This window comes from Cyclopterus lumpus, chromosome 5 (assembly GCF_009769545.1).
Source record: "Cyclopterus lumpus isolate fCycLum1 chromosome 5, fCycLum1.pri, whole genome shotgun sequence".
Taxonomy (NCBI): domain Eukaryota; kingdom Metazoa; phylum Chordata; class Actinopteri; order Perciformes; family Cyclopteridae; genus Cyclopterus; species Cyclopterus lumpus.
The window spans coordinates 25,410,223-25,436,256 of NC_046970.1; the positions used below are offsets into that span (position 1 = coordinate 25,410,223).

At 39.4% G+C, this 26,034-nt stretch overlaps 1 protein-coding gene and 8 non-coding genes across 9 annotated transcripts; 1 reads left to right on the forward strand and 8 right to left on the reverse strand.

Annotated features, from left to right (window-relative positions):
- The first annotated feature begins 2,901 nt into the window (after positions 1-2,901).
- Positions 2,902-16,843, forward strand: zgc:171566. Its single transcript, XM_034532143.1, has 9 exons — positions 2,902-3,010; positions 5,110-5,224; positions 6,257-6,307; positions 6,594-6,678; positions 6,880-7,018; positions 7,452-7,558; positions 10,116-10,206; positions 10,489-10,626; positions 16,722-16,843. The coding sequence occupies exons 1-9, from the start codon at positions 2,902-2,904 to the stop codon at positions 16,841-16,843; spliced, it is 957 nt and encodes a 318-aa protein (XP_034388034.1).
- On the reverse strand, positions 8,832-8,888 carry LOC117731541. Its single transcript, XR_004609550.1, has one exon. It is a non-coding gene; the product is annotated as a U7 small nuclear RNA (small nuclear RNA).
- Positions 12,424-12,480, reverse strand: LOC117731543. Its single transcript, XR_004609552.1, has one exon. It is a non-coding gene; the product is annotated as a U7 small nuclear RNA (small nuclear RNA).
- Positions 13,548-13,604, reverse strand: LOC117731531. Its single transcript, XR_004609540.1, has one exon. It is a non-coding gene; the product is annotated as a U7 small nuclear RNA (small nuclear RNA).
- An 860-nt stretch (positions 16,844-17,703) lies between the features above and the next one.
- LOC117731544 lies at positions 17,704-17,760 on the reverse strand. Its single transcript, XR_004609553.1, has one exon. It is a non-coding gene; the product is annotated as a U7 small nuclear RNA (small nuclear RNA).
- Positions 17,761-18,827: 1,067 nt separating this feature from the next.
- Positions 18,828-18,884, reverse strand: LOC117731532. Its single transcript, XR_004609541.1, has one exon. It is a non-coding gene; the product is annotated as a U7 small nuclear RNA (small nuclear RNA).
- Positions 18,885-22,981: 4,097 nt separating this feature from the next.
- LOC117731545 lies at positions 22,982-23,038 on the reverse strand. Its single transcript, XR_004609554.1, has one exon. It is a non-coding gene; the product is annotated as a U7 small nuclear RNA (small nuclear RNA).
- A 1,088-nt stretch (positions 23,039-24,126) lies between these two features.
- LOC117731533 lies at positions 24,127-24,183 on the reverse strand. The gene has a single exon (XR_004609542.1). It is a non-coding gene; the product is annotated as a U7 small nuclear RNA (small nuclear RNA).
- Positions 24,184-24,691: 508 nt separating this feature from the next.
- Positions 24,692-24,748, reverse strand: LOC117731534. The gene has a single exon (XR_004609543.1). It is a non-coding gene; the product is annotated as a U7 small nuclear RNA (small nuclear RNA).
- Between the last annotated feature and the right edge of the window lie 1,286 nt (positions 24,749-26,034).

A 26,034-nucleotide genomic window follows, 5' to 3' on the forward strand; every position in this document is an offset into this window, starting at 1 on the left:
AGATCGCCTGTCATCCAATCAAAGGCCTCCTTGAAGTGCATCACCTGTGTGCGTAGCGTGAACTGCAGAAGAAGAGGACGATTAGAAGATTTATTGAACAGGACTTAGAGTCCAAAAGGGACAGAAGAGGTCGAGGAGGAGCAGAGCCGGGCTGGAATTATTAGTCGTGGTGCGACGGACCGCTTTCGATCCCAACGTTAACCATCACAGTGTGAAATAAAGTTTTACTGACGATCGTTGTTTGGCAATAATGCGTAAAATATGTGACCAGGGGCATTTCTAGATCTCTGCTCTCTAAACCAACAGCAGGAGAGCTAATTACGTTAGCAGCAGCGCTAACGGAGAACCAGCAGAGGTTCACTTCACCTCCTATCGTGATGCGTTCAGGCTCTGCTCAGTGAAAATGAGTACTGGCTGAAGGTATGTCATCTTGTATAAATGTAGTGTTGGTGAGAAACTTGTAATGAATACAGTCGACCAATCAGAGCGGGGGCAGGCTATCCAAACGTGGAGGCTGTTCGGTGGAGGAGGGTGACCTCTGGTGGCCGCTCTGCAGAGGTGCAGCGCTATCGGTCCCTCTGCAATGTGCCGGTCTGTGGGCACTCTGCATTACAGACTGCTGACTGCACACACACAGACCCCTCATCCTTACTGCAGTGTGCGCTCCACACGCATGACGTCATCCTCTCTCTCTCTTATGGAACCAACATGGACGCTTTGGCCTGCAATGAGAGACGAGAACAACGTCTACAGTGAAAGGACGCGACGCACACAATGAACAAATGAGCCGCTCCACAGAAGTTTCGGAACTTTACGGATATGTTTTCAGCCGAGTGGACACAAAAGTTTTAAGCTCACGTGGACGCCATGTTGCAAAAAAAAAAACTTTTGACTGAATAAATGGAGGAGGAAAAAAAAGCTTTGGATTGTTTTTACTCTCAGCAGCTGCAGCTCGGAGATAAGAGTGGAATTATTTAATGTTTTGCAACTGAATGGCTTTTTTGAACCACAACGCTCACTCTGGAGGTAAAGAGCGCCTCGACATAATCAGCCTTAGTAACAGTTCAACCGCCCATCTACCCTCCGTATAGGTCTCTGCTGGAGACCTGTCAATCCCCATAGAGACGCTGTGAGTAGCGACCTGTCAATCAGCTTGTAGCCCCGCCCTAAAGCATCTCCTGCTTTATGGTCTGTTTAACTCTAAATGACCATAATTTACTAAATGAACATCATGCTGTATTGAAGAAGACTTGAAACTAGAGATTGAGACCAAAAACTAATGTTTACAATGTTTACTGAGGGAATACATCAAGAGAAGTAGAGTCATTTATATAGACTTCTATACAACCAGAGGAGTCGCCCCCTGGTGGTCAGGAGAGGGAATGCAGCTTTAACACATGAAGCATAGACTTCTATACAACCAGAGGAGTCACCCCCTGGTGGTCAGGAGAGAGAATGCAGCTTTAACACATGAAGCATAGACTTCTATACAACCAGAGGAGTCACCCCCTGGTGGTCAGGAGAGAGAATGCAGCTTTAACACATGAAGCATGGACTTCTATACAACCAGAGGAGTCGCCCCCTGGTGGTCAGGAGAGAGAATGCAGCTTTAACACATGAAGCATGGACTTCTATACAACCAGAGGAGTCGCCCCCTGGTGGTCAGTAGAGAGAATGCAGCTTTAACACATGACGCATAGACTTCTATACAACCAGAGGAGTCGCCCCCTGGTGGTCAGGAGAGAGAATACAGCTTTTAAGACCCTTCAGGATCGGCGTCCACTCATTGCTCGTCACCGGAGTCTTCCACAAGCTGCTAGCTTAGCAGCTGCGAGTGCTAACGGTAGCCACGTTCGTTATTTACATTCTGCACTACAACTACAGCAATGCATGTTTTTAGCAAGAATGATCTCATCTAGACTAGTTTAAAGGTCCTTTTCGAGAAAGTCCTTCATGTGCATATGAATGCATATAAGTTCATCTGTGTATATTTTATGTTTGTGCCAGTTCACACCACCTATGACCTCAGGCAGGGCACATTGCAGTGCGCTGATGTGGCATATTATTATTTGCATTTCTTGTTACATCACATACTTTTCATGAAGTGTTTTGCATGCAGACATTTGACATGCCTTCAAGCCTCCAGCATATCTCTTGAATCTAGTTAATGCTCACAGAAAATATGAACAACCTGCTTAAAACTCCTTTTTTTAAACTTTTCAGGTTGGCTAACATTATTCCATCACCTGTTACCTGTTTCATAATTATAAAGCAGCTATCCGCATAATAGCCTGTCAAGGTGCAGTTTCAGACATGATGTGGGCGGAGCCTGTGCAAATATGAGAGACATGATTGTATCATATATATATAATATATATATATATATTATATATATATATAAGTAATTACCAGTACCCATATATATATGTATATATTATATATGATATATACATATATATATATATATATATATATATATAAATGTGTACATTATATATAATATATATATATTATATATATATATATATATATATATATATATATATATATATATATATATATAGGAATAAGCAACAACAACAAAAAGAGGAATATCCTTGCTGTCAACGCCTCAGCTTTCTTCCCTCTTCCTCCCTGACATCGTCAGGTTGATTGACAGGTGCTCATCTCTACCTGCGCTGCACCACGTGGGCGCGTCTGGCGGATCTATCTCTACCGGGTCCGTGGAGGGGAAGGCCACATCCTCAGAGGAGGAGCAGGTCACGCGGAAGGAGGAACCTTCCCTCGGACCATTAAACACTTTGAACGCATTTGTTTGACGCAGATACATAAATGCGCGTGAGTTTTCACCCTCCGCGTGCACACTGGTGCGTCCCGTCCTCCGCAGCGGGTTGGTTTCGGATGTGTCGGCCGATCGCGATGCTGTGCGCGCTGCTGTGCGTCTGCCTCGGCGCGGCGCATCTGTGCGCGGCGGGCACGAGCCGGACACTCAACCTGAGACCCGTCATCGGTAAGAGAGAGAGAGAGGGGGGGGGGGGGAGAGAGAGAGAGAGAGAGAGAGAGAGAGAGGGGGGGGGGGGGGGGGAGAGAGAGAGAGAGAGACTGTCGGATGGTCAGCTGTTATGCTGTTCTATTTGAGAATGCATGAGCAAAGGTGTGCGTGTGTTGACAGACAGAGAGAGATGATTACTTGTTTTTTATTTAATGATGAATAACCCTTAAATAATATTTATTTTAAATATTTGTAAAGAAATATCCAGAAAGGTATGTACCATTAAAAATGCATCGAATAATCAATAAAACTAAAATCCATGCATGTGAAGAAAATATTTTAGCAGAGAGAGAGAGAGAGAGAGAGAGAGATCTATTGTTATTATAATATCATCTCAAAGCCGATCCTGTCTGCCTTCGAGCGGCATCACAAACCAGTTCCCTAAGTAACAGTTACCTAAGAATTACAAGATCCCTACATAATTACCAGTTCCTTAAATAATTATTACCAGTTCCTTAAATAATTATTACCAGTTCCCTAAGTAATTACCATTTCCCTCTGAATGTTGCAGTCAGAAGTTGCAAATACGTAAGTATTTCTCACACTTTTTCCTGCTTTATTTGTCATTGTGTCCATCTCATGATAATAATAACAATAGGGTGACGTGTGCAAATGTGTGCTGTATACTACACGGTGTACAATACGGCATTCATAATCACTTACTAAACCGATAACAACAACTGTCAATAAGGTCTGTTTTTAGTCTCTGCAGAGGTTTGAAGAAAACCATAATAATCAGTGTATAATTATATAATTATAATTGTAGGAGTGGTGGATATCAAGGAGAAACACTAGAGGGGTACAATAAATAAATTCAGCAGGTCCAATGGACCCTACGAGACGTGAATTCACAACGACTCCGGGGAGGAAGCAGAGTTAATAAGGTGCAATGGAGAGATGTAAATTCATCCATAAGGAGAGAGAGAAGAGGAGAGAGGTGCTCAGTGTATCCTAAAACATCCCCCAGCAGCCTATAAGCCTATAGCAGCATATCAAGGGGCTGGACCAGGGCAAACCTGATTCAGCCCTAACTATAAGCACTATTAAAGAGGAAAGTCTTAAGTCTATTCTTGAATGAGGTGACTGTGTCTGCCTCCCGGACTGAAAGTGGAAGCTGGTTCCATAAAAGAGGAGCTTGATAACTGAAGGCTCTTGCTCCCATCCTACTTTTTAGGACTCTAGGAACCACGAGTCTGGAAGAGGACAAGTTCATTAAAAAATTGCATGCAAAACAATGTTTTTTTGCCTCTAGTGTCTCGCTTTAACAACTCCATCAAATAAAAAAATCCAGTTTGAAGTTAATCTCCGAAGCCACAGGCACACATCAAACAATGATCTTGTTTTATTTACTCTTCTAGTGAAGGTAATGGAGCTGGGTGTTTTGTAGGCTCTGTTGGCATCAGCTCTGATGGGTTCAGAAAGTTTGGATGGGGAATAATTTGTGTGCAATATTGGGCGGACTTGATGTTTTGTGTCTCTTTGTAGTTGCTTTGTGATTCTTTGCAGTAGTTTTGGGTCTCTTTGTAGTTGTTTTGCATCTCTTTGTAGTAGTGTTGTGTCTCTTTGTAGTAGTTGTGTGTCTCTTTGTAGTAGTTGTGTGTCTCTTTGTAGTGGCTTTGCATCTCTTTGTAGTAGTGTTGTCTCTCTTTGTAGTAGTTGTGTGTCTCTTTGTAGTAGTTGTGTGTCTCTTTGTAGTGGCTTTGCATCTCTTTGTAGTAGTGTTGTGTCTCTTTGTAGTAGTTTTGTGTCTCTTTGAAGTGGCTTTGCATCTCTTTGTAGTAGTGTTGTGTCTCTTTGTAGTAGTTTTGTGTCTCTTTGTAGTGGCTTTGCATCTCTTTGTAGTAGTGTTGTGTCTCTTTGTAGTAGTTGTGTGTCTCTTTGTAGTGGCTTTACGTCTTCTTGTAGTTGATTGTGTCTCTATAAGTGACATGTTGTAGGCGGAGTCCTGGGAGGCCCCCGTGCCCGTCAGTAATCCAACCCTGTGGAGATGCAGTTTTCTTTTTTAAAGGTTAGCAAAGATACTTAAAGTGTGGTTTTATGTCTCCTTTGCCCTCCAGGTGTGTTGGCCCAGGAAAACCTTCCAGGAGACCTGTCTGCTCGCGGCTCATCATACATCGCTGCCTCCTACGTTAAATACATAGAGAGCGGCGGCGCGAGGGTTGTACCCATCAGGTACGGCGTCTTTAAGATCCCACGAAGTCCAGCGCACTCATACCCAGGAACCCGGGTTTCAACATGTAGTTAGGACCTGCTTCACGTCTTCATCTGCAGTCATTTAAAGTGGGAATCTGTTAGATGTTTTTCATTGTTGCGGTACAATTCAATCCTCCAGCAAACACACTTTCTTGTAAAACTCCATTTTAAGGCTTTTTCGATCTCACGCTTGAAACAATTTAATGTTTTATTTTTTTACCTATTGGGTCATTAGATGAATCCTTTGATAAACTTCCCACATCCTTGCATTATGATACAATAACGAAAGGTGGAACAGTGGAACAATTAATACTCGTGTTAATCAATACTTTAACAATGGATCAAATGTATTGGTATTGTTGTTATTATATACCCCACCTTGGTAAAATACTTTGTCACCAATATTACGTAGCCATAACTTATGTATAATCATTTTGTGTTCTCTATAATATTTTAATATTATACAGGTGGAGGCTTCAAATAAGCCCAGTGGTTTTTTATCGTCTCTTCCTGCACTCTGATATTATTTATCTCTGTTATGTTTGTGTATCTTTTAAATTCTGCAAAAATAAACTTAAAACTAAACTCAACTAATCTGAAAGCTCTTCTCCACAGAGTGTTTTAGAGTCTCTTTGGTCAGTGGGTGATGAAATAGGTCCCGCTTCAGCTGATGGACGAGATGAAGCTTTGAATCTTTGAAGCTTTCCAGCTAATTACTTTTGTTAGTTTGCACACAAAACCGAATGTCCAACGATTTTGTGATTCATAATGTGTTCGATAGTCTTGGCTTCAACTATTTTCATTCTTGTGAACTGACTCGATACCTCAGGAAACGCCTGAAGGGGAATTTCCACAAATTTGTCACCGACGTCCATCTGGAGTCAGGGAGGAGGTGATTAGAATGTTGCTGTTCAAAGGTCAAAGGTCAAGGTTTGGACCCACGTGGATGTAAACGGCGACTTGTAATTGTCGTTTTAATTCTCTTTTTGTACCTTTTTTTTCTGTCACCAGAATCAATCGCACAGAAAGAGAGTACGCAGACATTTTCTCCTCAATAAACGGGTGAGTGCAGCGGGTTCCTCTGGTTGCCATGGTTTCTAGGGCTGTCACCGTACAGTTGTTGATGCTAAATCTGGTCAGAGGCTTCAAGCCGGTAAAAAGAGTAATAACATGTTGTCGTTTACATAAAGGAGGACACGTCCACGGACTATGCCTTCACGCTGTTAGTTGCTTCTGATTTCGTCGTGTTCTGTGTCGAATGTACGCGCATGAAAACTGTGGGAAAGTGGCGCCCGTGCACGCTGTGTGCGTGATGTCCTGAACGTAAGCGCCGTGTGTTTTCCATCAGGTTGCTGCTGCCGGGAGGAGGCGTCGATATTGAAACGTCGCAGTTCAGTCGAGCTTCCAAGATCTTCTACGACCTGGCTCTGAGGGTAGAATATATAAAAAAACATATAAAATATCAGACTTGTTCAACTGACTGCCGACGAGGGATTTATGGGTTCCTATTGATTGTTTTGTCCTTTTTGATTCTTCTCAGTACATTTTGTTTGCTCGCCCTATGGTAAAAAATAAACGCCTCAGCCTATGAGATTGAAGCGCTCCTTCCTCGCTCTCTCTCTCGCCCTCTGCAGGCCAACGACGCCGGGGACTTCTTCCCTATCTGGGGAACTTGTCAGGGCCTCCAGCAGCTGACTGTCCTCACGGCCAACGAGAACCTGCTCACCCTCACCGACACCAGGGCTGTGGCTCTGCCTCTCAACCTGACCCCAGGTGCTCTTCTCTCGGCCATGTCCTCGGCTCGGCTTTTTATCTTGATTGATGATTTTAATAGATTACCATAGTGAGTACCAAACTCAATAAAGCCTGGACATCCAGAGTGTATTCTAAATGCTTGTTTGCCCCTTTAACCAAGCTGCCATCCTCATCCGGCCCACAGCAGTATCCCTCGTGGTGCTCAGTGCCGTTAGAGTTGAGCGGTTCCCAATCAAATGAGCCTGAGCATCGCTCCCCTTTACCTGTTAGCCATGTGAGGCCGGCCCGTACCTCTGACCCTGCTGTTAAATTACTTATTCCAATAAAAAGGCTGCGTTGAGCAACTCTTTCTCACTATCATCAAACGTAACGTACCCTCTTCCTGTGTTGTGTGAACTGCTTCCCCTTCGGACCTCCTGCCTCGCCACAACGCGGCGTCCGGCCTCTTTAGCGGCCAAGTCCAGCCGTCTCTTCCGAAATTTCCCCGAAGAACTGCTGCAGACTCTGGGCAAGGAAAACATCACCTCCAACTTCCACAAATGGAGTCTGTCTACGCAGGTATTTTTATCTGCTCCCCTAACTCTCATTTCCCTCTTTTTTAAGGTACCAAAGTGTCAAGACTCATCAAATAGCATCCGGAACCCTGGAGGCTGCGTCTACCTAGAACTCCGTAGAGCACTTTTCACTCAATAATGGCAATAAGTGCTTTCAAAAGTTTGGAAAATCCGACAAAATAAGCAGCTTTTTTCTCTAATAAACACAACCAGAACAGATCCATCAGCCGAGACGCTTTTACTTTTTGCAAATAAAGGACTTTTCTGCAGGCAATGACAAAGATAATTGTTTGTGGACAGCAGAGATGAGACGGCGGTGGATTTGTTTCCATCTTGTTAAATTATGTGTCAAGTTGGAACCTCTGCGACTGCACAAGACCGTGGGTTTGAATCCCAACAGATAGCTTAAGAGCAGACTGAAACTGTGAGATAAATGTGTTATAGAAACATTGCGTAGCCTCATTATATGTTCTTGAATTTACTGCCAGTTTCTGTAGCTTTAAAACTAGCTTTAGGTTTAAGTGTGAGAATGTGTAGTGTGTAGTTTTCTTGTAAATTAGATATCAATTTAAAATCTGAAATGCAACATAATGACTCAGTTTAAATTATTGTTAACACTTAAAGTGGGATTCCCTTTATGGAAAGTCCTCGCAGACTTTGCAGGGAATGCGCTTTAAAGTCTTTGAGTCAATGAGTTAGGACATTGGGATTGGACACTTGTGTACTTGTCACATCTAAGAGTCCTGTTAGGCGTCCATGTGTAAGGTGGTTAACAGCATTCTGTTTTTGCTGACCTCAATACCCGCTTTTTTTAGACAGTAGTGATGTGGCCAGAACACAGGCGTGGTGGCCAAGTGGTAAGGCGTTGGTCTCGTAAACCAAAGATCATGGGTTCAACCCCCATCCATGCCTTGCAAGGAGATTGATATATCAATCTCTTTAGGATCTCAAACAGATCAAATGATTAATGTTCAGGGCATTGGGATTTGTCCGTTGTTTACTTGTCACAACTCTCACGTAAGTGATGTATAGAAATATTAGGTAGCATCATACATTATAGGTACTTGGATTTACTCACACCTTCTGTAGCTTTAAAACAAGCTTTAGGTTCAAAGTATAATCTACCTGCTCCCAAAGAAAACTAAATTAGGCAGGTGTGTAGTTTTCTTAATATTTATATATATATTCATCCAGCATCTGAATTGGCAACATGGACAAATTGGCAACAATGTCAAATTGACAAATTAAGATACTTTATTTGATTTTCAACACTTATAGTGGGATTCCCTTTATGGAAATCCTTCTAGAAAATTACTAAAAGAGCAATGATTCCTAAATCTAGCACGTATCCAAACTGTTATTCTTATTCAACCCACATTAGCATCACTCATGGTGCTCAATGTGTTATTAGTGGATGTGGGCGGATCTTATGCAAATGACACTGAACTCACTGAGCAGTGACGTTTTCAACCCCTTGATGACACCAAAACATTGTATTTGACTGGACAAGCGTGAAGATGTTGGTGTTTTTGCAAACCAAAGATCATGGGTTTGAATCCCAACCATACCTTTAAAGATGATGGGAACGGTCAGATGGATGAATTATAGAAATATGAGAACATAACAGGAAGTAACTGTTTCTTTGACTTCCTGTTTATTCATTGAAGGCGGCTAAAAACTGTCCAACTTGACCACATTTTTTGTCAACGCCCCCTGCTGCTGCCGCCTGCTCTTGTCTGCTTTCCAGGAACAGTTCATCTCCAACAAGCCTCTAGAGACAGGCCTAAGTCCTTGCAGACTTTGAAGGGAATGCGCTTTAAAGTCTTTGAGTCAATGAGTTAGGACATTGGGATTGGACACTTGTGTACTTGTCACATCTAAGAGTCCTGTTAGGCGTCCATGTGTAAGGTGGTTAACAGCATTCTGTTTTTGCTGACCTCAATACCCGCTTTTTTTTAGACAGTAGTGATGTGGCCAAAACACAGGCGTGGTGGCCAAGTGGTAAGGCGTTGGTCTCGTAAACCAAAGATCATGGGTTCAACCCCCATCCATGCCTTCCATTGAGCTTGATATAACAAACTCTTTGGGTTCTCAAACAGATCATATCAATCAAAGATTTATTTTCAGTTGGATAGCTTTATGGTGCTTATTGTTGGATAAATAACTTAACTATTTCCATCTGTGACTATAAAACTATGGAGGTCTGGTAAATTGGGAAGTGGTTGGTCTTTCAAATCAAGGACCATGGATTTGTGTCTATTTGCTTAACACCTAAAGTGGGGTTCTCTTTAGAAGCGTCATTCTAGAAAATTATTTAATGAGCAAAGAATCCTTCATCCATTACCTATCTAAACTGTGAACAGCAGGATCTATCCATGTCTATCCATGTATAGTTTTTCAAGTGCTTACCATTTTGAGCTGTAAGTGATTGTTTATGTGACATCAGAAACATGTGAAAAGACCATATGCTACAACAAGCGGAAATTGACACGTGTTGCTGGAAAAACTTTTCATACGATGTACAAACCATTGACCTAATGTCTCTGTCTTTTAACCAACAGAACTTTAGCCGAAATGCCATTCTGAAGAGGTTTTACAAGGTCCTGTCCACTAACAATGATGGGAAGAAAGAATTCATCTCCACCATGGAAGGTACCATTACTCCTTGACTATTTTGCCGTTTAAATGCTGTATTATTTCATGTTGTTCATTATACAGACAGTCAAAGGTTAGTGCACATAGTGCAACCAATAGCTACTGTGATTTCAGCTATAGATGGCAGCATCACCTCATAACTGAACTGGTGTTTCGGATATAATAATAACGAGGGTGATTAATCCGATTCAGACGACATTGGGAATTGAAGAGATGATGAAGTTGGGGTATTGATGACTGTAATGATCATCTGCTGACAATGTTTGTGGTTCTCCTCAGCCTACCGCTACCCATTTTATGCAGTGCAGTGGCATCCAGAGAAAACCACCTTTGAGTGGATTGATAAGCCGGGAATGATTCACTCCACCGCCGCTGTGAGAGCCAGCTTCTACACTGGCAGCTTCTTTGTCTCTGAAGGTAGCGTATGGTATCTCTATATGCTTTTATTACGCCAGCTTATCAGGTTGTTACTGTCTATTTCATAGCAGAATATATCCAAAAGATTGGGTCACTGATTTCACTGAAATGTGATGGAAATAAGGCTGCGGGACACAAAGATCTGATTAGTTCGGTACATAACTCCTGATGCAAAATAATATCCCTTTACAATCATAACTATGTGTTTGCAGAGTTCTATTTTAATTTATTGTGTCCTTTTCATTTTCACAAAAAAAAAAGGTTAAATGAAATGTTAAGTGAAGAGGTAAAAATTAAACACCTTGGTTAACATTTTGTTTATTTTCTACTGCCTTCATCATTTCAAGTGGTAGTTGTAAAAATAAATGTAATTTTCTGTTAATTCTAAACCGCCATAACTCTTGAATGGTTCAAGTGCAACTGAATTTAAATGACAGTCAAATTTGAGTGACCCTGCAAAAAATGACTGTTGTACCTATGAGCAATGTATTACCAAGATGAAATAATATTATGGAAATTCTTTATAAGGAATTACCGCTTGAGAAGTATCATCTCTTTTTCAAGCAAGTATCCCTGAAAAAAATCCAAAGCTGTTTGCAGGCGAGATGTAAACTATTTTTTTTTTTAATTGCCAATCAGAAGGATTGTCTGAAAAGACGTTGAACACTTAGAGCTCATTTCATTCTCAAACAGTGGGTTTTTGTTGACAGGGAAATAACAGCTGTAAGTTTCTTAACTTTCCCCCTTATTCTCTCTCTCTCTCTCTCTCTCTCTCTCTCTCTCTCTCTCTCTTCTTTCCTCTTCCTCCCCTCCAGCCATGACGAACCAGCACCATTTCTCCAGCCCTGAGAAGGAGGAGCAAGCTCTCATCTATAACTTTTCTCCCCTCTACATAAGGGGTCGCGGCAACTTCGTGGAGAACTATTATTTCGATTGATGGACAAATCGAAACACACCGGCGCTCGGTCCAGTCAGAAGTTGTCATTAATAGTTTAAAACAAACAGCAAGTCAATAACTATCAGCTGAGCTTTGCTGATTTGCACAGTAATATAAAATAACACAAGACAAATACCACAAGAAGTAAAACATGTAAAAGGGACGAAAGGAAAACAATTACAAAGCCATATGTCGATGATATGATACTGTCTATCTATAAATCACATTAGAGTGTCATGATTTGTTTTGTGTGTGCCTGACCGGGTCAAACAGTGACAGTAGGAACATTGAAGGGCCTATATTCTACCTACAGTTATTTAGGTCAAATCATTAAATTCATTTAAACTAAACATGAAAATAGTGATAAACACTCGGTGAAGAAAAATACAATAAAATGTCAAATATCCCATTGTCAGGGCATCATTTTCATTGTGTTACATGTTTGAAATACCAATAAAAACATCCCTGTGTTTTTCAAATGGTTTACTGGATTCGTATGCTGGTGTTTGACAATTATATCCATCTCCTAAAATCAACCACAAATACTTTTTGGTCTTTTAAATCAAGGACCATGGGTTTGAGTCCCATCCATACCTCAAAATCAGACTGAAACTGGAAGATACATGTGTTATAGAAACATCACGTAGCCTCATTATATGTTCTTGAATTTACTGCCACTTTCTGTAGCTTTAAAACAAGCTTTAGGTTGAAAGTAAAATCCACCTCCCACCACGAAAAAAACTATTCAGGATTTGGGGCAAGTGTGAAAATGAGGGTGTACTTCACTTGGTATTTAGATATATAAATTAGGAATTTAAAATGTCAAATTAAGATACTTTATTTGATTTTCAACACTTATAGTGGGATTCCCTTTATGGAAATCCTTCTAGAAAATTACTAAAAGAGCAATGATTCCTAAATCTTGTACCAAGCCAAACTGTTATTCTTATTCAACCCACATTAGCATCACTCATGGTGCTCAATGTGTTATTAGTGGATGTGGGCGGATCTTATGCAAATGACACTGAACTCACTGAGCAGTGACGTTTTCAACCCCTTGATGACACCAAAACATTGTATTTGACTGGACAAGCGTGAAGGTGTTGGTGTTTTTGCAAACCAAAGATCATGGGTTTGAATCCCAACCATACCTTTAAAGATGATGGGAATGGTCAGATGGATGAGTTAAAGAAATATGAGAACATAACAGGAAGTAACTGTTTCTTTGACTTCCTGTTTATTCATTGAAAGCGGCTAAAAACTGTCCAACTTGACCACATTTTTTGTCAACGCCCCCTGCTGCTGCCGCCTGCTCTTGTCTACTTTCCAGGAACAGTTCATCTCCAACAAGCCTCTAGAGACAGGCCTAAGTCCTCGCAGACTTTGAAGGGAATGCGCTTTAAAGTCTTTGAGTCAATGAGTTAGGACATTGGGATTGGACACTTGTGTACTTGTCACATCTAAGAGTCCTGTTAGGCGTCCATGTGTAAGGTGGTTAACAGCATTCTGTTTTTGCTGACCTCAATACCCGCTTTTTTTAGACAGTAGTGATGTGGCCAGAACACAGGCGTGGTGGCCAAGTGGTAAGGCGTTGGTCTCGTAAACCAAAGATCATGGGTTCAACCCCCATCCATGCCTTTCAAGGAGATTGATATATCAATCTCTTTAGGATCTCAAACAGATCATATCAATCAAATGATTAATGTTCAGGGCATTGGGATTTGTCCGTTGTTTACTTGTCACAACTCTCACGTAAGTGATGTATAGAAATATTAGGTAGCATCATACATTATAGGTACTTGAATTTACTCCCACCTTCTGTAGCTTTAAAACAAGCTTTAGGTTCAAAGTATAATCTACCTGCTCCCAAAGAAAACTAAATTAGGCAGGTGTGCAGTTTTCTTAATATTCATATATATTCATCCAGCATCTGAATTGGCAACATGGATGAATCTAATAATTTATATGATTTTAAACACTTAAAGTGGGATTCCCTTTATGGAAATCCTTCAAGAAAATTACTAAAAGAGCAATGATTCCTAAATCTTGCACCTATCCAAACTGTTATTCTTAATCAACCCACATTAGCATCACTCATGGTGCTCAATGTGTTATGACTGGATGTGGGCGGATCTTATGCAAATGACACTGAACTCACTGAGCAGTGACGTTTTCAACCCCTTGATGACACCAAAACATTGTATTTGACTGGACAAGCGTGAAGGTGTTGGTGTTTTTGCAAACCAAAGATCATGGGTTTGAGTCCCATCTATACCTACATATCAGACTGAAACTAGAATATAAATGTGTTTTAGAAACATCACGTAGCCTCATTATATGTTCTTGAATTTACTGCCACTTTCTGTAGCTTTAAAACAAGCTTTAGGTTGAAAGTAAAATCCACCTCCTGCCACGAAAAAAACTAATCAGGATTTGGGGCAAGTGTGAAAATGAGGGTGTACTTCATTTGGTATTTAGATATATAAATTAGGAATTTAAAATGTCAAATTGACAAATCAAGATACTTTATTTGATTTTCAACACTTATAGTGGGATTCCCTTTATGGCAATCATTCTAGAAAATTACTAAAAGAGCAATGATTCCTAAAACTAGCACATATCCAAACTGTTATTCGTATTCAACCCACATTAGCATCACTCATGGTGCTCAATGTGTTATTAGTGGATGTGGGCGGATCTTATGCAAATGACACTGAACTCACTGAGCAGTGACGTTTTCAACCCCTTGATGACACCAAAACATTGTATTTGACTGGACAAGCGTGAAGGTGTTGGTGTTTTTGCAAACCAGAGATCATGGGTTTGAATCCCAACCATACCTTTAAAGATGATGGGAATGGTCAGATGGATGAATTATAAAAATATGAGAACATAACAGGAAGTAACTGTTTCTTTGACTTCCTGTTTATTCATTGAAAGCAGCTAAAAACTGTCCAACTTGACCACATTTTTTGTCAACGCCCCCTGCTGCTGCCGCCTGCTCTTGTCTACTTTCCAGGCGCAGTTCATCTCCAACAAGCCTTTAGAGACAGGCCTAAGTCCTCGCAGACTTTGAAGGGAATGCGCTTTAAAGTCTTTGAGTCAATGAGTTAGGACATTGGGATTGGACACTTGTGTACTTGTCACATCTAAGAGTCCTGTTAGGCGTCCATGTGTAAGGTGGTTAACAGCATTCTGTTTTTGCTGACCTCAATACCCGCTTTTTTTAGACAGTAGTGATGTGGCCAAAACACAGGCGTGGTGGCCAAGTGGTAAGGCGTTGGTCTCGTAAACCAAAGATCATGGGTTCAACCCCCATCCATGCCTTTCAAGGAGATTGATATATCAATCTCTTTAGGATCTCAAACAGATCATATCAATCAAAGATTTATTTTCAGTTGGATAGCTTTATGGTGCTTATTGTTGGATAAATAACTTAACTATTTCCATCTGTGACTATAAAACTATGGAGGTCTGGTAAATTGGGAAGTGGTTGGTCTTTCAAATCAAGGACCATGGATTTGAGTCTATTTGCTTAACACCTAAAGTGGGGTTCTCTTTAGAAGCGTCATTCTAGAAAATTATTTAATGAGCAAAGAATCCTTCATCCATTACCTATCTAAACTGTGAACAGCAGGATCTATCCATGTCTATCCATGTATAGTTTTTCAAGTGCTTACCATTTTGAGCTGTAAGTGATTGTTTTTGTGACATCAGAAACATGTGAAAAGACCATATGCTACAACAAGCGGAAATTGACACGTGTTGCTGGAGAAACTTTTCATACGATGTACAAACCATTGACCTAATGTCTCTGTCTTTTAACCAACAGAACTTTAGCCGAAATGCCATTCTGAAGAGGTTTTACAAGGTCCTGTCCACTAACAATGATGGGAAGAAAGAATTCATCTCCACCATGGAAGGTACCATTACTCCCTGACTATTTTGCCGTTTAAATGCTGTATTATTTCATGTTGTTCATTATACAGACAGTCAAAGGTTAGTGCACATAGTGCAACCAATAGCTACTGTGATGTCAGCTATAGATGGCAGCATCACCTCATAACTGAACTGGTGTTTCGGATATAATAATAACGAGGGTGATTAATCCGATTCAGACGACATTGGGAATTGAAGAGATGATGAAGTTGGGGTATTGATGACTGTAATGATCATCTGCTGACAATGTTTGTGGTTCTCCTCAGCCTACCGCTACCCATTTTATGCAGTGCAGTGGCATCCAGAGAAAACCACCTTTGAGTGGATTGATAAGCCGGGAATGATTCACTCCACCGCCGCTGTGAGAGCCAGCTTCTACACTGGCAGCTTCTTTGTCTCTGAAGGTAGCGTATGGTATCTCTATATGCTTTTATTACCCCAGCTTATCAGGTTGTTACTGTCTATTTCATAGCAGAATATATCCAAAAGATTGGGTCACTGATTTCACGGAAATGTGATGGAAATAAGGCTGCGGGACACAAAGATCTGATTAGTTCGGTACATAACTCCTGATGCAAAATAATATCCCTTTACAATCATAACTATGTGTTTGCAGAGTTCTATTTTAATTTATTGTGTCCTTTTCATTTTCACAAAAAAAAGGTTAAATGAAATGTTAAGTGAAGAGGTAAAAATTAAACACCTTGGTTAACATTTTGTTTATTTTCTACTGCCTTCATCATTTCAAGTGGTAATTGTAAAAATAAATGTCATTTTCTGTTAATTCTAAACCGCCATAACTCTTGAATGGTTCAAGTGCAACTGAATTTAAATGACAGTCAAATTTGAGTGACCCTGCAAAAAATGACTGTTGTACCTATGAGCAATGTATTACCAAGATGAAATAATATTATGGAAATTCTTTATAAGGAATTACCGCTTGAGAAGTATCATCTCTTTTTCAAGCAAGTATCCCTGAAAAAAATCCAAAGCTGTTTTCAGGCGAAATGTAAACAATTTTTTTTTTTAATTGCCAATCAGAAGGATTGTCTGGAAAGACGTTGAACACTTAGAGCTCATTTCATTCTCAAACAGTGGGTTTTTGTTGACAGGGAAATAACAGCTGTAAGTTTCTTAACTTTCCCCCTTATTCTCTCTCTCTCTCTCTCTCTCTCTCTCTCCCTCTCTCTCTCTCTTCTTTCCTCTTCCTCCCCTCCAGCCATGAAGAACCAGCACCATTTCTCCAGCCCTGAGAAGGAGGAGCAAGCTCTCATCTATAACTTTTCTCCCCTCTACATAAGGGGTCGCGGCAACTTCGTGGAGAACTATTATTTCGATTGATGGACAAATCGAAACACACCGGCGCTCGGTCCAGTCAGAAGTTGTCATTAATAGTTTAAAACAAACAGCAAGTCAATAACTATCAGCTGAGCTTTGCTGATTTGCACAGTAATATAAAATAACACAAGACAAATACCACAAGAAGTAAAACATGTAAAAGGGACCAAAGGAAAACAATTACAAAGCCATATGTCGATGATATGATACTGTCTATCTATAAATCACATTAGAGTGTCATGATTTGTTTTGTGTGTGCCTGACCGGGTCAAACAGTGACAGTAGGAACATTGAAGGGCCTATATTCTACCTACAGTTATTTAGGTCAAATCATTAAATTCATTTAAACTAAACATGAAAATAGTGATAAACACTCGGTGAAGAAAAATACAATAAAATGTCAAATATCCCATTGTCAGGGCATCATTTTCATTGTGTTACATGTTTGAAATACCAATAAAAACATCCCTGTGTTTTTGAAATGGTTTACTGGATTCGTATGCTGGTGTTTGACAATTATATCCATCTCCTAAAATCAACCACAAATACTTTTTGGTCTTTTAAATCAAGGACCATGGGTTTGAGTCCCATCCATACCTCAAAATCAGACTGAAACTGGAAGATACATGTGTTATAGAAACATCACGTAGCCTCATTATATGTTCTTGAATTTACTGCCACTTTCTGTAGCTTTAAAACAAGCTTTAGGTTGAAAGTAAAATCCACCTCCTACCACGAAAAAAACTATTCAGGATTTGGGGCAAGTGTGAAAATGAGGGTGTACTTCATTTGGTATTTAGATATATAAATTAGGAATTTAAAATGTCAAATTAAGATAGTTTATTTGATTTTCAACACTTATAGTGGGATTCCCTTTATGGAAATCCTTCTAGAAAATTACTAAAAGAGCAATGATTCCTAAATCTTGTACCAAGCCAAACTGTTATTCTTAATCAACCCACATTAGCATCACTCATGGTGCTCAATGTGTTATTAGTGGATGTGGGCGGATCTTATGCAAATGACACTGAACTCACTGAGCAGTGACGTTTTCAACCCCTTGATGACACCAAAACATTGTATTTGACTGGACAAGCGTGAAGGTGTTGGTGTTTTTGCAAACCAAAGATCATGGGTTTGAATCCCAACCATACCTTTAAAGATGATGGGAATGGTCAGATGGATGAGTTAAAGAAATATGAGAACATAACAGGAAGTAACTGTTTCTTTGACTTCCTGTTTATTCATTGAAGGCGGCTAAAAACTGTCCAACTTGACCACATTTTTTGTCAACGCCCCCTGCTGCTGCCGCCTGCTCTTGTCTACTTTCCAGGCGCAGTTCATCTCCAACAAGCCTCTAGAGACAGGCCTAAGTCCTTGCAGACTTTGAAGGGAATGCGCTTTAAAGTCTTTGAGTCAATGAGTTAGGACATTGGGATTGGACACTTGTGTACTTGTCACATCTAAGAGTCCTGTTAGGCGTCCATGTGTAAGGTGGTTAACAGCATTCTGTTTTTGCTGACCTCAATACCCGCTTTTTTTAGACAGTAGTGATGTGGCCAGAACACAGGCGTGGTGGCCAAGTGGTAAGGCGTTGGTCTCGTAAACCAAAGATCATGGGTTCAACCCCCATCCATGCCTTTCAAGGAGATTGATATATCAATCTCTTTAGGATCTCAAACAGATCATATCAATCAAATGATTAATGTTCAGGGCATTGGGATTTGTCCGTTGTTTACTTGTCACAACTCTCACGTAAGTGATGTATAGAAATATTAGGTAGCATCATACATTATAGGTACTTGAATTTACTCCCACCTTCTGTAGCTTTAAAACAAGCTTTAGGTTCAAAGTATAATCTACCTGCTCCCAAAGAAAACTAAATTAGGCAGGTGTGCAGTTTTCTTAATATTCATATATATTCATCCAGCATCTGAATTGGCAACATGGATGAATCTAATAATTTATATGATTTTAAACACTTAAAGTGGGATTCCCTTTATGGAAATCCTTCAAGAAAATTACTAAAAGAGCAATGATTCCTAAATCTTGCACCTATCCAAACTGTTATTCTTAATCAACCCACATTAGCATCACTCATGGTGCTCAATGTGTTATGACTGGATGTGGGCGGATCTTATGCAAATGACACTGAACTCACTGAGCAGTGACGTTTTCAACCCCTTGATGACACCAAAACATTGTATTTGACTGGACAAGCGTGAAGGTGTTGGTGTTTTTGCAAACCAAAGATCATGGGTTTGAGTCCCATCTATACCTACATATCAGACTGAAACTAGAATATAAATGTGTTTTAGAAACATCACGTAGCCTCATTATATGTTCTTGAATTTACTGCCACTTTCTGTAGCTTTAAAACAAGCTTTAGGTTGAAAGTAAAATCCACCTCCTGCCACGAAAAAAACTAATCAGGATTTGGGGCAAGTGTGAAAATGAGGGTGTACTTCATTTGGTATTTAGATATATAAATTAGGAATTTAAAATGTCAAATTGACAAATCAAGATACTTTATTTGATTTTCAACACTTATAGTGGGATTCCCTTTATGGCAATCATTCTAGAAAATTACTAAAAGAGCAATGATTCCTAAAACTAGCACATATCCAAACTGTTATTCGTATTCAACCCACATTAGCATCACTCATGGTGCTCAATGTGTTATTAGTGGATGTGGGCGGATCTTATGCAAATGACACTGAACTCACTGAGCAGTGACGTTTTCAACCCCTTGATGACACCAAAACATTGTATTTGACTGGACAAGCGTGAAGGTGTTGGTGTTTTTGCAAACCAGAGATCATGGGTTTGAATCCCAACCATACCTTTAAAGATGATGGGAATGGTCAGATGGATGAATTATAAAAATATGAGAACATAACAGGAAGTAACTGTTTCTTTGACTTCCTGTTTATTCATTGAAAGCAGCTAAAAACTGTCCAACTTGACCACATTTTTTGTCAACGCCCCCTGCTGCTGCCGCCTGCTCTTGTCTACTTTCCAGGCGCAGTTCATCTCCAACAAGCCTTTAGAGACAGGCCTAAGTCCTCGCAGACTTTGAAGGGAATGCGCTTTAAAGTCTTTGAGTCAATGAGTTAGGACATTGGGATTGGACACTTGTGTACTTGTCACATCTAAGAGTCCTGTTAGGCGTCCATGTGTAAGGTGGTTAACAGCATTCTGTTTTTGCTGACCTCAATACCCGCTTTTTTTAGACAGTAGTGATGTGGCCAAAACACAGGCGTGGTGGCCAAGTGGTAAGGCGTTGGTCTCGTAAACCAAAGATCATGGGTTCAACCCCCATCCATGCCTTTCAAGGAGATTGATATATCAATCTCTTTAGGATCTCAAACAGATCATATCAATCAAAGATTTATTTTCAGTTGGATAGCTTTATGGTGCTTATTGTTGGATAAATAACTTAACTATTTCCATCTGTGACTATAAAACTATGGAGGTCTGGTAAATTGGGAAGTGGTTGGTCTTTCAAATCAAGGACCATGGATTTGAGTCTATTTGCTTAACACCTAAAGTGGGGTTCTCTTTAGAAGCGTCATTCTAGAAAATTATTTAATGAGCAAAGAATCCTTCATCCATTACCTATCTAAACTGTGAACAGCAGGATCTATCCATGTCTATCCATGTATAGTTTTTCAAGTGCTTACCATTTTGAGCTGTAAGTGATTGTTTTTGTGACATCAGAAACATGTGAAAAGACCATATGCTACAACAAGCGGAAATTGACACGTGTTGCTGGAGAAACTTTTCATACGATGTACAAACCATTGACCTAATGTCTCTGTCTTTTAACCAACAGAACTTTAGCCGAAATGCCATTCTGAAGAGGTTTTACAAGGTCCTGTCCACTAACAATGATGGGAAGAAAGAATTCATCTCCACCATGGAAGGTACCATTACTCCTTGACTATTTTGCCGTTTAAATGCTGTATTATTTCATGTTGTTCATTATACAGACAGTCAAAGGTTAGTGCACATAGTGCAACCAATAGCTACTGTGATGTCAGCTATAGATGGCAGCATCACCTCATAACTGAACTGGTGTTTCGGATATAATAATAACGAGGGTGATTAATCCGATTCAGACGACATTGGGAATTGAAGAGATGATGAAGTTGGGGTATTGATGACTGTAATGATCATCTGCTGACAATGTTTGTGGTTCTCCTCAGCCTACCGCTACCCATTTTATGCAGTGCAGTGGCATCCAGAGAAAACCACCTTTGAGTGGATTGATAAGCCGGGAATGATTCACTCCACCGCCGCTGTGAGAGCCAGCTTCTACACTGGCAGCTTCTTTGTCTCTGAAGGTAGCGTATGGTATCTCTATATGCTTTTATTACCCCAGCTTATCAGGTTGTTACTGTCTATTTCATAGCAGAATATATCCAAAAGATTGGGTCACTGATTTCACGGAAATGTGATGGAAATAAGGCTGCGGGACACAAAGATCTGATTAGTTCGGTACATAACTCCTGATGCAAAATAATATCCCTTTACAATCATAACTATGTGTTTGCAGAGTTCTATTTTAATTTATTGTGTCCTTTTCATTTTCACAAAAAAAAGGTTAAATGAAATGTTAAGTGAAGAGGTAAAAATTAAACACCTTGGTTAACATTTTGTTTATTTTCTACTGCCTTCATCATTTCAAGTGGTAATTGTAAAAATAAATGTCATTTTCTGTTAATTCTAAACCGCCATAACTCTTGAATGGTTCAAGTGCAACTGAATTTAAATGACAGTCAAATTTGAGTGACCCTGCAAAAAATGACTGTTGTACCTATGAGCAATGTATTACCAAGATGAAATAATATTATGGAAATTCTTTATAAGGAATTACCGCTTGAGAAGTATCATCTCTTTTTCAAGCAAGTATCCCTGAAAAAAATCCAAAGCTGTTTTCAGGCGAAATGTAAACAATTTTTTTTTTTAATTGCCAATCAGAAGGATTGTCTGGAAAGACGTTGAACACTTAGAGCTCATTTCATTCTCAAACAGTGGGTTTTTGTTGACAGGGAAATAACAGCTGTAAGTTTCTTAACTTTCCCCCTTATTCTCTCTCTCTCTCTCTCTCTCTCTCTCTCCCTCTCTCTCTCTTCTTTCCTCTTCCTCCCCTCCAGCCATGAAGAACCAGCACCATTTCTCCAGCCCTGAGAAGGAGGAGCAAGCTCTCATCTATAACTTTTCTCCCCTCTACATAAGGGGTCGCGGCAACTTCGTGGAGAACTATTATTTCGATTGATGGACAAATCGAAACACACCGGCGCTCGGTCCAGTCAGAAGTTGTCATTAATAGTTTAAAACAAACAGCAAGTCAATAACTATCAGCTGAGCTTTGCTGATTTGCACAGTAATATAAAATAACACAAGACAAATACCACAAGAAGTAAAACATGTAAAAGGGACCAAAGGAAAACAATTACAAAGCCATATGTCGATGATATGATACTGTCTATCTATAAATCACATTAGAGTGTCATGATTTGTTTTGTGTGTGCCTGACCGGGTCAAACAGTGACAGTAGGAACATTGAAGGGCCTATATTCTACCTACAGTTATTTAGGTCAAATCATTAAATTCATTTAAACTAAACATGAAAATAGTGATAAACACTCGGTGAAGAAAAATACAATAAAATGTCAAATATCCCATTGTCAGGGCATCATTTTCATTGTGTTACATGTTTGAAATACCAATAAAAACATCCCTGTGTTTTTGAAATGGTTTACTGGATTCGTATGCTGGTGTTTGACAATTATATCCATCTCCTAAAATCAACCACAAATACTTTTTGGTCTTTTAAATCAAGGACCATGGGTTTGAGTCCCATCCATACCTCAAAATCAGACTGAAACTGGAAGATACATGTGTTATAGAAACATCACGTAGCCTCATTATATGTTCTTGAATTTACTGCCACTTTCTGTAGCTTTAAAACAAGCTTTAGGTTGAAAGTAAAATCCACCTCCTACCACGAAAAAAACTATTCAGGATTTGGGGCAAGTGTGAAAATGAGGGTGTACTTCACTTGGTATTTAGATATATAAATTAGGAATTTAAAATGTCAAATTAAGATACTTTATTTGATTTTCAACACTTATAGTGGGATTCCCTTTATGGAAATCCTTCTAGAAAATTACTAAAAGAGCAATGATTCCTAAATCTTGTACCAAGCCAAACTGTTATTCTTATTCAACCCACATTAGCATCACTCATGGTGCTCAATGTGTTATTAGTGGATGTGGGCGGATCTTATGCAAATGACACTGAACTCACTGAGCAGTGACGTTTTCAACCCCTTGATGACACCAAAACATTGTATTTGACTGGACAAGCGTGAAGGTGTTGGTGTTTTTGCAAACCAAAGATCATGGGTTTGAATCCCAACCATACCTTTAAAGATGATGGGAATGGTCAGATGGATGAGTTAAAGAAATATGAGAACATAACAGGAAGTAACTGTTTCTTTGACTTCCTGTTTATTCATTGAAGGCGGCTAAAAACTGTCCAACTTGACCACATTTTTTGTCAACGCCCCCTGCTGCTGCCGCCTGCTCTTGTCTACTTTCCAGGCGCAGTTCATCTCCAACAAGCCTCTAGAGACAGGCCTAAGTCCTTGCAGACTTTGAAGGGAATGCGCTTTAAAGTCTTTGAGTCAATGAGTTAGGACATTGGGATTGGACACTTGTGTACTTGTCACATCTAAGAGTCCTGTTAGGCGTCCATGTGTAAGGTGGTTAACAGCATTCTGTTTTTGCTGACCTCAATACCCGCTTTTTTTAGACAGTAGTGATGTGGCCAGAACACAGGCGTGGTGGCCAAGTGGTAAGGCGTTGGTCTCGTAAACCAAAGATCATGGGTTCAACCCCCATCCATGCCTTGCAAGGAGATTGATATATCAATCTCTTTAGGATCTCAAACAGATCATATCAATCAAATGATTAATTTTCAGGGCATTGGGATTTGTCCGTTGTTTACTTGTCACAACTCTCACGTAAGTGATGTATAGAAATATTAGGTAGCATCATACATTATAGGTACTTGAATTTACTCCCACCTTCTGTAGCTTTAAAACAAGCTTTAGGTTGAAAGTAAAATCCACCTCCTGCCACGAAAAAAACTAATCAGGATTTGGGGCAAGTGTGAAAATGAGGGTGTACTTCATTTGGTATTTAGATATATAAATTAGGAATTTAAAATGTCAAATTGACAAATCAAGATACTTTATTTGATTTTCAACACTTATAGTGGGATTCCCTTTATGGCAATCCTTCTAGAAAATTACTAAAAGAGCAATGATTCCTAAAACTAGCACATATCCAAACTGTTATTCGTATTCAACCCACATTAGCATCACTCATGGTGCTCAATGTGTTATGACTGGATGTGGGCGGATCTTATGCAAATGACACTGAACTCACTGAGCAGTGACGTTTTCAACCCCTTGATGACACCAAAACATTGTATTTGACTGGACAAGCGTGAAGGTGTTGGTGTTTTTGCAAACCAAAGATCATGGGTTTGAGTCCCATCTATACCTACATATCAGACTGAAACTAGAATATAAATGTGTTTTAGAAACATCACGTAGCCTCATTATATGTTCTTGAATTTACTGCCACTTTCTGTAGCTTTAAAACAAGCTTTAGGTTGAAAGTAAAATCCACCTCCTGCCACGAAAAAAACTAATCAGGATTTGGGGCAAGTGTGAAAATGAGGGTGTACTTCATTTGGTATTTAGATATATAAATTAGGAATTTAAAATGTCAAATTGACAAATCAAGATACTTTATTTGATTTTCAACACTTATAGTGGGATTCCCTTTATGGCAATCCTTCTAGAAAATTACTAAAAGAGCAATGATTCCTAAAACTAGCACATATCCAAACTGTTATTCGTATTCAACCCACATTAGCATCACTCATGGTGCTCAATGTGTTATTAGTGGATGTGGGCGGATCTTATGCAAATGACACTGAACTCACTGAGCAGTGACGTTTTCAACCCCTTGATGACACCAAAACATTGTATTTGACTGGACAAGCGTGAAGGTGTTGGTGTTTTTGCAAACCAAAGATCATGGGTTTGAATCCCAATCCTTTAAAGATGGTTGGCACAAACAGTCGCCCTGTTGGGTTCTTACGAAACAATTAATCTTTACACGATTGTATTCTTGTGTCTCTGTCGGCATTTCAACGTTTGTATTGCGAAATAGTATTTTGTATGTTACGTCGTCAGAGATGCGACATGTCGCCAAAGATTACCAGGTGTTTACATTAAAATACTTTTTATTTATTTTTATTTTACACTCGGCAGATTTCAGTCGGCTAAAGAAATTAAATTAGATTAGATTTTACTATATTCATCCCCAGGGGGAACTTTCTTGACGCAGCAAAACACTTTTTTACAAATATACAATACAATAAAATATCATATAAAAGCAGGACATATTACATTTAAGAATTTAAATAATAAATTAAAAATGAAAGTTGTATACAGTGTCTCTAAAGTGTAAAGTGACAGCCGTGCCAGGTTTTTATTGATGATCAGTTTGAGGAGGATTTGGCCCGAGGAGATTTATTATAAAGTCTAAATTATATCATCAAACAAACATCCTCATCAGACAAAGGGGTTAAAAACCCTAAAAACTTGTTTCCTCAAGACACCAACAATGTTGTTGTTCATTGTTTAAAGTTTGCATATTTTTAAGTGTGACCTTGAATGTTTAACGGTGTGACCTTGTCTTCATCCGTCACTATTATAAAAACAGTAAAATCGCAATAAGGCTCTTCTTTTTCTTCTTCACAGTTTTATCAAACAAATAAAGTGATTTTTATTTAAAATATGTTTCGTCTTCACAAGGGCACGTTATGTCAAATGCTGCAGGAAAAGTTGTTAAAGGTACAAACAAAGTAGAAAATTAATGAATCAAAATATATATATTTTTTATTAATAGTGAGCCTTATTTTATCCTATTTTATCCTATTTTATCCTATTTTAGAGCATTCTGAATTACATTTACGGCTGAACGCTGATTGGTAAAGTGTTGTTTGTTTGATCAATAAAGACAATAAAGGAAGTCAAGTTATCTAATGTCCTTTGTTTCCTCTTCAAAGAACAGAGGTGCAGATTCACTGTAAATATGACGCTGTGA